The sequence below is a fragment of the Maylandia zebra genome, linkage group LG19 (assembly GCF_041146795.1).
Source record: "Maylandia zebra isolate NMK-2024a linkage group LG19, Mzebra_GT3a, whole genome shotgun sequence".
Lineage (NCBI taxonomy): Eukaryota > Metazoa > Chordata > Actinopteri > Cichliformes > Cichlidae > Maylandia > Maylandia zebra.
The window spans coordinates 18,946,832-18,961,277 of record NC_135185.1 but is presented as its reverse complement, the minus strand read 5'-3'; the positions used below and the strand labels follow the sequence as shown (position 1 = coordinate 18,961,277).

Here is a 14,446-nt window from a genome sequence, read left to right as displayed (position 1 = left end):
AAATTCTTCTGCACATCTATTTCTTGCAAATCTCACCTGGGTCGATGCTGCAGTCTCTCGAACCACAGTTTGTCCTTAGAGTTGAATGTGACCATCACTTCCTGCTCACACAGGATCTCCAGTCGGAAAGGAGAATGCCACACACGGAGCTGATAACGTCCGAAAGACCAAGAAAACGTGACTGAGTCCTTAGTCTGTTTCTCCACTCTTAATCTACCAAAGGATGAGGGGTAAAGGTCAACTAATTTCCAGTTGCAGCAATCCTACAAGTTAAACCTAGATCTATAAACTTGTCTTTTATTGATATGAACAATTAATAATTTCTGTCACAACCGCAGAAGTTCTTAGGCTGTCAGAAATACTAAAGGGGACTGGATTTTAAAGAAGTGCTGGTGTAAGATGACATCATAATATAAAAATGATACATCGCTTACTGTTCACATTGTGGTTCCCCAGATAACACATCTGGAACTCGATAGCGTGCCTTAATAGGCTGGAATTCATCTATTGTTATCCTTACAATGCCGGGTTTGGACGGGGACAAAGAAAGAAGCAGCCTGGTCTGTGAAAAGAGTAAGCTTATAAAAAAATCCCCTCCTCTTTAATTATCATTCACAATTTTGGGCATAATCAAAGGTCAAAACATTGATCTGTGCAGTCTAAATGATGTTTAAACTTGATTAAAGAAACTTTTTAAAAGTAACACTAACCTGCGAGTCTCCTTCCAGCAATTCAAAACATGCCCCCTTCTCTGTGAGCACCATAGTGTCCAAAAGAGCCCGATGCTGCATGTTTGCACCCTGGATCTGCCGCCTTAAAAGCAAGCAAAAATAAAAGTCAGTGGTGAGATTAAAATACTTTTCAATTTTAGAGAGGTTTTAGAGTTAGAACAGATTATTACGCTTACTTAGAAAATTCATCTCTTTGTATTTGAGCCACACTCCAAATTCATTCTAGTAAGCTACCTTTTAAAAACAGTTTAAACATTTCTGTTTATTCAATAAATTCAATTGTTTATATCAATTAAGTTATTATTAATCTCCAGCTCTCTTTCACAAGTCCAACAAAACACAATAAAATCACTTTAACTCTGAGGATGTCCAACACACCTATAAAAAGCAACATCACCGCTCTTCTTGAACTTGCCTTCCCCCTCAACATTAGGGATAACACTATAAGAGAAGCAAAAATAAAGTGAAATACACACACTTATACACGTAGACCAAGGTGTTCAAGACAATTGGGGCATGGAAAGCACCAAGTATCAAAAATGGTGGTTAAACTGTAACCTGACTGCACACATATATAAAAGTCAAAAACTTCCCATCATTCAAATATTGCCAAGCACCTTTCAGTGACCTAAACAACAGCTGCCATGTATTTGATAATAACTACACAGTAACTACATGATTGTCCTACTTTATGTTGCTTTCTTCATATAGGTTCATTGTGAAATGTCAAAGGTCAACATAAGAGGGTGGTCTTTGCAACAGAGCGGCTGGAAAGAGCATGTTTATATACCCATATGTCTGTACCTAGCAAGGGTTTGGCTCACTTCCGCCATTTAACGCAAAGATAAGACAAAACCTTCGGTCCTTCACAGTCGGGGTGGTCTCCGTGTTTGAGCACAGCTACATTTGTTGTCTGTTTAAACCAGGAAGAGCTTCCTGACAGTTTCAAATCGGGAAACAACACGTAGAGAAAAATCTGTCTCAAGATACCGCTACGTACGTCAACCTTCATTTCCGGTTTGGATTTCCAAAATAAACCCCCACTGAAGCGAACAGGCCTCTCTTCCTGGAGTTATTTACAATGTGGTTTATGTTATTTTTCACAGGTAAAAATAATAATAAATAATAACAATAATTGAAAAATACAATTATTTAAAGACAAAAAAGAAGGCAGAAATTTAATGTAATGTAATGTTTTTAAATCTTGTGCTTACAATGTTAATTTTATTGATTAAAGATTGATTATTAAAGTATTTATAATTGTTATTTTACAAGTCGAGATGGACGTCTTCCAAATATACCCGCCAAGTTATCCCAAGGTTGTGGTGCATGTTAGAATAAAGCTTATTTATCCAGCTCTGTTGGTAGGAGAATACTAAATAATGCATATGAATAAGAAATTCATTATTATCCAACAATTTCTGTGGTATCATAGTTACTTTTTTTTTATATATATATATATATAATTGAATTAGTTTTGGGAGTTTCATTCATTTGTGTTTTTAAATGAGAAGACTGTAATCACATTTTAATAGTATGCTGAATGGTAACTGTAAAATACCATATCACCTAAATTTGGCTTTTCATCTACATTTACAACTTAAATCAAAATTATTATAAAAATTATTTCTTTTTAAGTAAGGGAAAAAGTTAATTAAAGGTAAACAAGATCTGTAGTCATTTTAACTAATTATAATTGTATAATTATTCATACTTTTCGACATATTTTTAATTTCTGTAGCTTTCTTACACTATATTTTTCTATTATGTGTATGTAATATGTAAATTGCAAATATTGTTTGTGCATTGTGGATGTGAAAGGCCAGTGAGGAACAAGAAATTAATGGAAATTAACTTTAACTCTATGTGCACATGAGTGTCATGCTCTGCATTGGAACGTTGCATTGTCCTGTCAAAATAATCAAATTGAAATTCCATATTTTTACAAAACCTTTTGTTAGCGTTGTAGATAGTTTATAATGATCGGTAGTTGCCTGCCCCTCTGTCAGGCATATATAGAAGGAGATGGTTTCCGCTCTCACTGTATTCGGTGTTATGTTGCACTCTTGTGGCGACCGCGGTAACTACAGGGAGAACAACCCGGAGCTGGATGCGGACACGAGCCTGTTGACCTGGAGTAGATGCACAAAAAGATGTCATATGATCAGGTGCATTGGTTGTGTTTGCTGTTTTTTGCCTTGGTTTTCCGTCCTGGGACAGCGGCAGAGGTTTCCGTATGGAGCATGGACATCAACTCGGTCAGTGTCTTTAACATATGTGTCTTTACCATTATTACATAGTCTCTAAGCTAAGTCTTCCATGGTAGCTGTTAGCCGAAGAAGCTAACTAGCCCCCTCTTTCTACCTGGCGCAAACACTGTCGTTTTGCTTTGACAGCTCTTGTTTGGATAGTCTGACACGATAAGTCGCTTATTCGCTTATTACCCCGCTTTTAAACCACAGATTTTCGTTTCATTAACGCTACTATTTCTGTCTGGACATTCAAAAGGTGATATTTTTCTCAGTTCCATTGTGTAAAAGCAGGTGGTGTCATGTTACAGCTTCGTTTGCGTCTGTGTTACACAGGAAAAGTAATTCTAGTTTAGAAATTGATGGCTCAGCCGGTGATATTACCTCACTAAATTCAAGGTGAGCTAAAGGTGCTCCCGCGTGACGTGGATAGGCGATGATATGTGGAAAAAATACGTGTTGCATCATGTTATAAAGCTTAGGTAGATATAGTGGTGTCTTGGTATTTCTTCATATGTTGCTCTGGGTCCAGACCGTTTCTGTTCCAAGGAGCCAGACTGTCATTTTTTAAGTGGTGTTAAGTAATAGTTTTTCACGCTATCTGGAGGGCTTCAAAGGTGTTTCTTAGGACATTGCCTACTTTTTAAAAACTAATTTTCCTTTGGTTCAAATCATCATAAATGTGTAAGGAGGAGATATAACAGTGAGTGTCTACAGCCATATGTAAAACACAGTGGAGGCAAATGACATTGGTACACTCAGCGATGGATGGGCCTCCCCAAAGAAGAAGAGCTTTGGAAGAAGCCTGGAGAACTATCCCTGAAGACTACTTAAAGATAGAAAGTTTCTCTTAGAGAGTTTAGATTGTGTTAAAGGATAAATATGTTCAGACCAAATATTGATTGATTAGTAATGTGCACACTTCTGTTTTTCCATTATATGCTGTATTTCCATATATGTTTGCATGTGTCAGTAAACCGCTGTACCTATTTTGTTATATATAATTTTAATATGACAGGTATTTAAAAAAAAAAAAATTCAGGAAAAGATTATTAAAATTGTGCTATCACATAATTTGTCTAGCACAGCAGCTGCAGCACCATTGTTTCCAGTACTCAGCACTGTATGCATCACACATGAGCAGATGGTGGTCCATAAAGCCATGTCTTTATGTGTAAATTGTACATTCTTTCTGAACACAGTTCAAAGGAATCTGCAGAAGTGACACATACAGTGATCGCTGATGAGCTGCTGACTGATGTGTCTCTGTTGGGTTTCAGACGCAGGATGCTGTTTTTCGGAAGACCCTGTATGCCAACACCACCATCTTCATGAAGTGTAAGTAGCCTACGTTCTCTAAGGTGTAGATGGCCAGGACTGTGGATGTGAGGATTCACACATAACTGTTGACTGGATGGCATTGTTGTGCTGTGATTTACATCCCCCACAGTGTGTTTATGGCTCTAACTGGTATCCAGACATTGCAGATAAGTTGGATGCCCTGCAGCCTTCAAACAGAATATCTAGAGACTAAAAGCAAAATGTCAGTGTTTAAAATGATGAATACTCTTTGAAAGAGTCTTATCTCCACAGTACAGATTGTACTGTGGTATAAATTTCTCTTCTGTTTGTAGAACTCATTGCTGGCATTCCTCTAAGGAAAATTAGACACTGACCTAGAATAGAACCTGGAATTCTTTGAACTCCACTGACAAGTATTTGCTTGTCTGAATCAGCTAGTGGATTCTAAGTGTTGATATGTTCTTCTTTCTTCTATTTTTCAGTCCAGGGTGACTCAAGGCGGTGTAACAAAAGCTTCGCCTTCAACATCAGCTGGTACCTGCGCTCCTCTGTTTGCTATAATGAGGTCTTTAACACACCAGTGAGTATACACTAGTGAGTCTTTGAGTAAAGAAAACAAAGATATACTTTGGATAAATTTTGGTTTATCAACTTTTTTTCAGGATTTAGATATATTGTGCATCAACTGTTTGTCAGTCAGAGCAGCTGCTGTTTCCTTCCTGAAGCGATTTCTTGGCCTTGGCCTCAACTTCCATCTGGCTCCTTGTCCAAGGGCTTCTCAGACTCAGCTGCAGTTTGCTTTGTTGCTGTCAGACTTTAAGTGAGGGTCACAAACAAGGATACGTGGAGGTCACCTGTAGCACAAAGGAGACTTTGAAGTCAGATTTGATTTGTAAGGTTTGGTTCCTTTCAAGCTTGAACGTCTCTTCCAAGAAAATGCAAAGCTGGAAGGAAAGTAGTGCAAGTCCAAAGCAGTTTTACACCAGGAAGGAAATTCACTGCAATAAACAAACTTTACATTTTTCATTTCATCCATCCATTTTCTGGGCCACCTCCTCCAGCTCCTTCAGAGGCATTCATCCAGCAGAGAGATGTAATATCTCTCTATGTCCTGGATCTTCCTCTCAGTATAATATCCCTGAAACACCTCATCTGGCTTCTTTTAATGTGGAGTGATAGCTGCTCCAACCTGAGCCCCTCCTGAATGACTGAGCTCATTCCCCGTGAAGGAAGCTTATTTCCCACTTTTGTGTCTGCCTAATTTACCCAGAGTTCATAGCCAAATGTCTTGGCAGGAATGTAGACCAACAGCATTGGTTTCATGCTTCATGCCAATAGAGCAACTGCAAAAAGCACAGACAAAATCCTGAGACCACCGAACCCTCCACCCTTTACCCCTTCTCTGCGCCTAGAAGTGCTGTTCATTTAAGCTGAAAAGAATTGGCTTTACATCCATCCATCTTCCGTTTATCTAGTTCAGGTTTGTGGTGGGCTGGAGCCTAATCATACACCCTGACTCAGTTGCCAATCTATCACAAGGCACTTCAAATTTTTATTAAATAAAAAAGATCTAAATGAAATGAATACCTTCAGATTTAGTCAGTTTTACTGTGTGGGTTTGATGTAAAGCATGAACACACTTCTGTTTTGTAAGAGAAAAAATAAACCCTGTTTGTGATTTGGATGTTTGGAGCTTACAAAAAATGTATTTACTATCTGAAATACTTTGGGCCCTTGAAATTAGGTTCCACTTACTTGCCTGTGTTTGCACTATTCAATGAGTCCTGTGAAGGCTGGTGCTTTTGTCTTTGTGATTCAGCATTATTTAGCTGGTGTGTAAAATATTGTCATATGCATATTAATGGTCATTTTTATATGGTGTCAAATATTTAGCAAAATGTGTTGAAATACAGTAAACTCAGTTACTGCTGTGATTGTCAGGTATCATTGCAATAACATCCTGTCTGTTCATTATAATAAACATAACATAAAGTACATGTTATAACACACTGTTTTGCAGGACAACAAAGCAAGGAACATGTTTGGCATGGAGCACATGCTGAAAGATGGCTGGAGTGGCTTCTACAGTCAGGGCTACATGTACTTTGACAACTGCTCCTCTCTCTTGCTACCAAAGGTCAGTGACAACGATACCGTCCTAGATCACTGTAGATGGCACATAAACTCATTTATTATGTGTGTGTAATAGTCCAGTTTCTGTGCAGCAGTTATCCAATACTGATGTAAGTCCGTTTTTAAACATGTGAAACTGCTCTTTCAGAGATTTCCTGCATACACTATATTATATATGCATATCTATTCATGTGTATTTGTTTACTTTGGCCTTTGTTTTAGGTCTATTACCCAGACTTCAACCCTTATCAGCCACTGACTAGCCCAAAGGTGCGTGATCGACACTGATCTTTAGACGCTTATTATAATTTTTCATTGTTCTTATCAGAATAGCCCTAAAACTACTTTTTTTCTCTTAGAGTGACCCATCCAATCAGAGCTTCTTTTGGTCTGAAAAACCGGTAAGACATTACAACAGTGAATAAACGTTATATTTTTAATTTTTGGAGGAAAGTTTTAATCCTTTCTGGGGGTATTTTATATTCCAGTGCTCATGGGAACAAGTGTAATAATGATAATCCTTTATTGTCATTATACCAAAAGTACAACAAAATTATATGCTGTCTCATTCAATGCAAAGAAATAAATCTATAAAAAGTATAAGAAATTGCTTCATTCATCAGATTTAAAAGTCTAAATCTTCTTTTTTAGGATATCAGTGCAGTGGCCAAAGCTTGGGAAGACAGTCCCTATCTGTTCATAGTGAAGGTGCAGCCTTTGTTTCGTGGCGCTGATGATGAAGCTGAGGGAGGAGAGCAGTCCAGCTTTACTTTTTCAAGTGAGAAACAACCATTTTGCATAAAGAGCTTTAGAATCATATTTCTTCAAACAATAACGCACCTTTCTTTATTTCCCAGTGAAAGTGGAGATGAAAGGTCCACATGAGTACTCCTCTCCAGCAGACTGGCCTCTCATGATGGTATAAATCCTCATTTTCTGTAATATTTAATTGCTATATCTAGGAGTAAAGGGAGTTGATGAATTCAGACATGTAAAATCTTTCACCATAGCACTGGAACCTGAGTGTATAGCTTACTTATTATCGATGACAAAGCTGAGACTGTCTCCCACTCTTGCGCCCATCACAGTTCTTCATGGTCATGTGCATTGTTTACGTGCTGTTTGGGGTTCTCTGGCTCTTCTGGTGCGCCTGTTATTGGAGGGATCTGCTGCGGATCCAGTTCTGGATTGGTGCCGTCATTATCCTCGGCATGCTGGAGAAAGCGGTTTTCTACTCTGAATACCAAAGCATCCATTACAAAGGAGACTACGGTTGGCAGATTTTCCACGCTCGCTTGTTTGTGGTATAAGTTTGTTTGGTTTTGGTTTTTCCTTTTCATATTTTGGCATCTGTTTTTCTCTTTGTATTATTTTTTTGCAGTGCTAGGGGCTGTGATTTTTGCAGAGTTGCTCTCTGCACTCAAAAGATCTCTGGCTCGAATCCTGGTCCTCATTGTAAGCCTTGGCTATGGCATAGTCAAGTGAGTTGATTCCTGAAAGGTTACCTGATTGTATATAGTCTCTAGTGGATAACCCACTGCTGTTACTTGTTTTAAACAAGCTCTTAGTATTAATGCATTGTTTTATTCTCCCTTCTGCTTAGGCCCAGGTTGGGCACCACCGTACATCGGCTAGTAGCTGTTGGAATTTTTTACCTTCTCTTCTCCTCAGTAGAAGGTGTGCTGCGAGTAACCGGTGTAAGTGTCTAATATTGATAAGAAGCAGATGCAAGTCTTTATCTTGCAGTCACCCTTAAGAATAGAAATCAGTTGTTAGCTAAATATTTATTGTGTGGCAGCTTTCAAAACCAAGACTACAAAATACTTTTTTATACAAGGATTATAAGAACAGTCACACATACATATTCTTTTTTCTTTTTTTAAATAAATAAATCATGCCCTAAATAAATAAAATACATTTGAACAAAGGTTGATTTAAAATGTCCTTTGAAGGCATACTCTCTGCTGATTAGGACACCCTTTATACTTCACTTCTAGGACCACATATTAAGTTTCAGTGGCCTCACATTAATTGTATCCAGGCAAGTGAAATGAACCCACTGCAGTTCAGTTAGTACACATTATTTGTTGCAGCCTCTGGAGGGTGATTGAAGCTGATGGCTGTGATGTATTTTTGCATAAAAATGTGGCCTGGTGCAGCAGGGAAGGCGCTCTCTATATATAAATTTGATTTGAGTGCAGGAGACCATAGAGAGGGAAGGTTACACAGGGATTCTGTCTCTGGGAGGCAGACAAGTGATCATGATAGAGAATGACAAATTTGATCTATGAGTAATTTTTCGAAAGAAGCTAAAGACACAGGAGCGAGTTCAGCAAACGCAATTTAAACGTGAGATAAGAAAGACAGCAAGGAGAATGAAGTAATGAAGTTGATTAGAATGTGTTTTGTAATCTTAACACAAGCTCATGTTTACCCAACACTTTCATAGCATGTACACGTCACCTTTCTTCTTTTGTGCTCGAGGTGATCATATTTAAATAAGATGCCGGAGTGCCAAATCCTCACCTAACGGTTGCAAACTTGTGCAGCAGTCTGTATCCCCAGGCATAGATACTTCCTAAGTTTCACTTGCCGGAGCACAGACTTCTTGGATGAGCTGTTAGTACAGTTAACCATGCAGAAAACCACATTAAAAACATAATTAAATGCTCTGAAAGTCACCATAAATACCACTACAGTTGAGTGTTCGAGTTCAGTGACTGTCAATTAACACAGATGAAGCCTAGCAGAAAGTGTCAGCTACATCTGTCTGTCAGATAAAGCAGCCACACCCATAATAATGCACGACTCAGGTGAAACAGGTGAGTTATAAAAAGAGCATTTTCACATGAGTTTAGTCAGAACTTCATAGATATGAAACAGAAATTCCTCCACCAGTAGTGACGTAATTGCTGCAGGATGGAGATTTGACTGCAAAAATCACATAGGTGCTCACTAACCAGAGTACCAGCAGCTCAGTTGAGTCCATTATTGCAAAGAGATGTCCTGCAGACAAATGTGGCTTATCGCTACAGACTGATTCAGATTGATTGCCTTGTGTTGGATATCTGACAGCATTTATATGCAAATTTTCACTGATCTGAGTGTTTACGGTCAGTTTGGTCACGCCAACAAAACTTTTTGCAGTCATTCTCCAGGAGCAAAAAGATTCTACCAAATCACTGGGCTACAGCAGATCTTTTCTTTTGAAAGGAGATTGACTAGTTTTTGGAGTCGGCCTCAAGTGGACATTAAAGGAACTACACTGCTGGTTTAATTCTTTAGTTGCTTGATTCACAGTCAGTCTTTGCTCTATTTTGTGCTCTAAGTTTTCAACAGATCTTCTTCTGAAATGTGTCTCTTGTCATCTTCCTACAGGGCTTCTACGGGACTGTTGCCCTTGTGGCTAATCTCAGCCTTTCCCTCATTGACTCCTGTGTCATGTGGTGGATATCCTTTAATCAACTAGCCTGATGACTGCTCAGGTGTCACTGTGATTTGTATTATCACAAGCACTGCACATATAGGCATTTGATTGTATTTATTTAGAAGCTGTCCATAGACAGTGTTTTCCTTAATTTGCATTTACATTTTCATCAGCTTGTCTCAAACCACTCGTCTCCTCAAGCTCCGCAGAAATATAGTGAAGCTCTCGTTATATCAGCACTTCACTAAAACGCTCATCTTCTCTGTTGTCGGTGAGTTACAGCTGTACTGGGGTCTGCTTAGCTTCCACGTTTCCATCAGTCAAAAGATTACCGTAAACTATGAAGCCAATTATGAAATGGTAGAAATGTGCTGCACTTGCTCCTCTGTAAGATGTGGTCAGACTTGGAAAATATGCTTTATTGTGGAGGGTGCTGGAAGCTGGTGAGCTAAGCTAAACATGTAAACCTACTTCTGTATAAAGGTAATGAAATTAATATAACTTATAAAAAAAATAAGCTAATTTCTCCTAGAAAAACTAGGTTTTTCTATTGATTTACAAAACATGACATGTTAATGAGTTATAGTGCTAACTGAGGGCTGATTTTGTCTTCATTAGCCTTTTTGTACTTTATTATCAACTCGTGTGAAATCAGGTTTATTGTTTCCTTCTGTTACCAACTTGTATTTAAGCTCCAGTCTCCTGCTTTGTGTTTACTATGTAGCTGTCAGTGTGGCCAATCTTCATTTAACCCTTTACAAGAAAGGGAATCTGCGTATTTCCATATGTGATAAATATTTTTTGAACACATCTGTTTCATTTAAAAAAAAAAACACATCTCCAGTTTACCAATGCTGTGGCTAGAATTCCCTTCAGGTCAGTTTGTTGTTTGTGTGCTGTAGTTTCTGCGAAACACGTGTATTTTGTTTACAGTCATCTAAATCCTTGGTGTTTATTTTGTGTCCACAGCTTCTATCATATTTATCATCTGGACCACCAAGGTCTTCAAGCTGGTCGACTGTCAGAGGGTCAGTTTGCTTTCTCTTTTGGCTGAGTTATATTTATCTTGTACTGGATTTCACTGCTTTTCCCCTGAAATCTGTCCTTATCCTTTCTGCAGGGTTGGAGGGACTTGTGGGTAGATGATGCATTCTGGCGCCTGCTCTTCTCCACTATTCTTCTGGTCATCATGGTGCTGCTGCGGCCCTCAGCCAACAATCAGAGGTCAGCGTCAGTATGGAGTTTGGGCCAAAGTACCTCTGTGTAAGCTCGCGGTTAACGCGATTCATAAAGGTTTCAGCCTATGTGGTGTTTCCTTTCAGGTTCTCCCATTCCCCTCTGATTGATGATGATGATGAAGAGGAAGAAGCCAAGGAGCCCATGCTGAACGAAGCCTTTGGTACGACATTTGACTCCTCTTGTAATTTAAAGCCCCAGACAAGTGTTTGCCATATTAAACAGTGTTTGAAAAAGAAACTGAATGCTCATTTGTGTTACACAGTTAAGTTTCTTAGAAAAATGTTGGTTTTATTAAACTCTAGTGCTGTGTGTTGGGAGAAAAGGTAAAACAGCTTTTGATAAGCTTGGTTGTGTAAAACAGTTAGTTGCCATAAATGTAGTATCCTGCCGGCTTGTCATCTTGTGCCAGCTGATTCTTTACATTTTGATCAGTTTTGTTTAGGTTCCACAAACAGGATGTTTTTTATCCTATAGTAACAGTGTTTAAGTGTAGAATTGAGGCCAGTAGGCTTGTATAACACAAAAATATAAAACGACAGAAATCACAGAAATGTTTTCCAGCAGTTTGTATCTTCTGTTGTATGCTCTAATAAACCCAAATAATCACAATTTTCCTCACATCCTTTACTGACACTGTCTGAGCTTTGTTAAACCTTGTTTAACCCAATGACACATTCTCAGTCTGTTTGTATAGACGTTAATTGAGAAATTTATAATCATTTAATAGTATCAGAGTAAATGATTTCAACTGCCTTTTCTTGATTTTTCAGAAGGAATGAAGATGAGAGGCGCAAAGCCTGACATTAACGGCTCCCAGAAAATGTTGAGTAAAGAGGTAGGTTGACTTCTGACATTTTCTCTCCTGCGTTATTGTCATGTTTACTTAATTCTGTGTTTCAAAACTGTGCTTTTTGTCAGGATGAAGATCTAAAGTGGGTTGAGGAGAACATTCCTACTACTGTTGCTGATGTGTAAGTAAACTTTTATGTTGGTGAAAAACTGCTACACTAAATGACATTTGGATGGAAATGTGGAAAAGTACTATATTGCTGTTATTCAAGCCATATTCATAGTGTTTGACTAACTCCTGATGTGGGTGGTATATCCATGGCCTCTTTCTCTGTTTTTTTTTCTTTTTCCCCTCCATACAGAGCTCTCCCTGTAATGCTAGATGAGGAAGAAGTAAGGAGCCTTTTTACTTTACACATGCTAGTCCCATGATTCTACTCACACTTTAATCTATTTAAAGTCCTGACCTTTTACTATGACATCATTTAACAACCACACTGCTGTGTTTTTTTTTCCAGGAAATCTTGAAAACCAAGATGGAGAGATCCAAAATGGAGTAGAAGACGATCTGAGAGTGAAAAGAGAGGAATTCGACTGAGGCAGCAATGAGTGATCTGATTACCAAAAATGTTGGGGGGATGCATATCTGTTCTTTCTTCAGACACTTTTAAAAAAAAAAACCCTTTTATTTCACAGGCTTTCGGTAACACTACAGTAAGCTCTTATATTAACGCCATACTGTGCAACCCGGAGTGACTGGGTCGGCTGCTGATGGCATTCTGGGATAAAATACAAGCAGTTATATAGTATAGCATTTATATTTATAACTATTTTATTTGTTGAACAAAATGAAGGAGAAGCTGATTCTGTTACACAAGGCACTAGTTATCGGGAGATTTGTGAAAATTTTCTTTTAGTTTTTTTTGTTTTGTTTTTTTTAAAGACTATTATAAGTATTTAATGAAACATGTGATATCCAGTGCAAGGGATAGATGATCAAAATATTTGACAAAAGCTCCAACCACTTCAGACTGCACAGATAACTCCTGGACGGGTCAGAGTTGTAGGAATGTGAGGTCCTTTTTGGAACACAGTCAGGTATGACTTGTGATGCCTGGCCATCATCAAAGCCAAGATATCAGATGATGCTACAAACGGAAGATAATGAACATAACTGAAAACATTAAAGTAGTTTCATAATAGGATTATATTTAAGCCATTGCAGCATCTTAATCAACAATAGGTTATCTTCAGTGCTGTGCCATATATGTAAAAAAGATGCGTTGTTACATTACATATTTATTTGATCACACGATTTAATATTTAAATGTGCAAGTAACTCTATTGTACAATTAGCCATTTAGCCAGACAGCTAAAAGCAAATGTTTTAATGCTTAACCAACAAATATGTGTGTTTAATTGTTAACACATTATTACTGTAGTGTCTGGCTAACTGGGTCATTTTGAATATCAAAATAGTTAAGCCACTGTTAAAATCTGTCATGTTGATACTTGAAGGATATCACCGTCGTCCAGAAAATAAGCCACATCTGTTGATCTGGGAGCATATAACGATAGTTATGGAGCTATATCAATGCAAGGAATTAACTGTAATAAAACCGTAGGAGGCGTGTTCATTTTGTAGACACATGTCAGATCATTTCTTCAGGATGTCGTCCACACACTGATCAGTTTAAGTGAGTTGAAATTTGACTATATTTAATTGGTTGATAAGTGTAAAAAAAGTAAAATCCTGTTTGTAAGCATTAGTAGTAAAATTAAGCCTGCTTTATTTACATTTTTATGAAAAGTAACTTTTTTTTATAGTTTTGATTTCATATAATAGATCTAGAAACACTAGATATTGCAGTCACCAAAGTGAACACTTTTTTTCTAGCCACTGAATAACGAACCTGGATAGCTGAAAAATATACATGTAATTTAGTGTGTCTATAAAATGTGCTCTCTGACCCCCTCCACCAACAGGTCCAGAGTTTTATTTAGGTTCTCTGTTTACTTTAGTAGCACAGGGGAGTATCATTTCACCATTGTTACAGATTTCTCTGACCCTTTCCCAGCTACGCTCAAAAATAGCCTTATCTGGAATAAATCCTCATCCTTGTGTGATCTACTGCAGTATGTGTGGATAATTTTAAAGTTCTGAACTATGTTTGGTTTTTTTCTATTTGTCTAAATCTTGTTGACAATATTTTATTTCAGAGAGACACTAAAACCCTGTGTCTGGATTTGAGTCTGCATTGTATTGTGAAGCTGATAATATTGTATGGCTTTTTGCGTATGTCCTGCAAATAAATTTATATTGAAAGATGGTTGAAATGTAAGTTTTGTATAAACTTAGAATTATTTTGATTTTCTAAAAGACACGTTTAAATATATATCACAATTACAACGTGTTCTTTTCTAGAATATTTTATTAAAAAAAAAAAAAAACAAGTAGGAGTGTCCTTTAAATCCTGGAAATCTAAATTTAAAAAATATATAATATTTAAGTATTTGTGTCATAAATACTGGTTTTTCTTTTCGTACGAAACCTCGCGAGAGTGCAAAATAACCGT

At 37.6% G+C, this 14,446-nt stretch overlaps 2 protein-coding genes across 3 annotated transcripts; one reads left to right on the top strand and one right to left on the bottom strand.

Annotated features, from left to right (window-relative positions):
• Window positions 1-32: 32 nt before the first annotated feature.
• Window positions 33-1,721, bottom strand: LOC143414144 (neutral alpha-glucosidase C-like). The gene is made up of 5 exons (XM_076877875.1): window positions 1,536-1,721; window positions 1,110-1,172; window positions 711-813; window positions 435-562; window positions 33-213 (listed from the first exon to the last, which is right to left on the bottom strand). Exons 1-5 carry the CDS (start codon window positions 1,562-1,564, stop codon window positions 33-35), a joined length of 504 nt encoding a protein of 167 aa, XP_076733990.1. The 5' UTR covers window positions 1,565-1,721.
• A 1,073-nt stretch (window positions 1,722-2,794) lies between these two features.
• LOC101465407 (transmembrane protein 87A) lies at window positions 2,795-14,200 on the top strand. 2 transcript variants are annotated; one of them, XM_076877439.1, is made up of 20 exons: window positions 2,795-2,989; window positions 4,261-4,318; window positions 4,765-4,862; window positions 6,303-6,419; window positions 6,638-6,685; window positions 6,775-6,816; window positions 7,067-7,193; window positions 7,273-7,334; window positions 7,504-7,687; window positions 7,797-7,896; window positions 8,019-8,112; window positions 9,794-9,867; window positions 10,007-10,113; window positions 10,812-10,870; window positions 10,963-11,066; window positions 11,165-11,241; window positions 11,855-11,916; window positions 12,000-12,052; window positions 12,233-12,263; window positions 12,389-14,200. In XM_076877439.1, exons 1-20 carry the CDS (start codon window positions 2,873-2,875, stop codon window positions 12,428-12,430), a joined length of 1,656 nt encoding a protein of 551 aa, XP_076733554.1. In that variant the 5' UTR covers window positions 2,795-2,872; the 3' UTR covers window positions 12,431-14,200. The 2 variants fall into 2 exon arrangements, with proteins under 2 accessions (XP_076733554.1, XP_076733553.1); XM_076877438.1 differs by having other exon boundaries at window positions 2,797-2,989; window positions 11,852-11,916.
• Window positions 14,201-14,446: the final 246 nt, after the last annotated feature.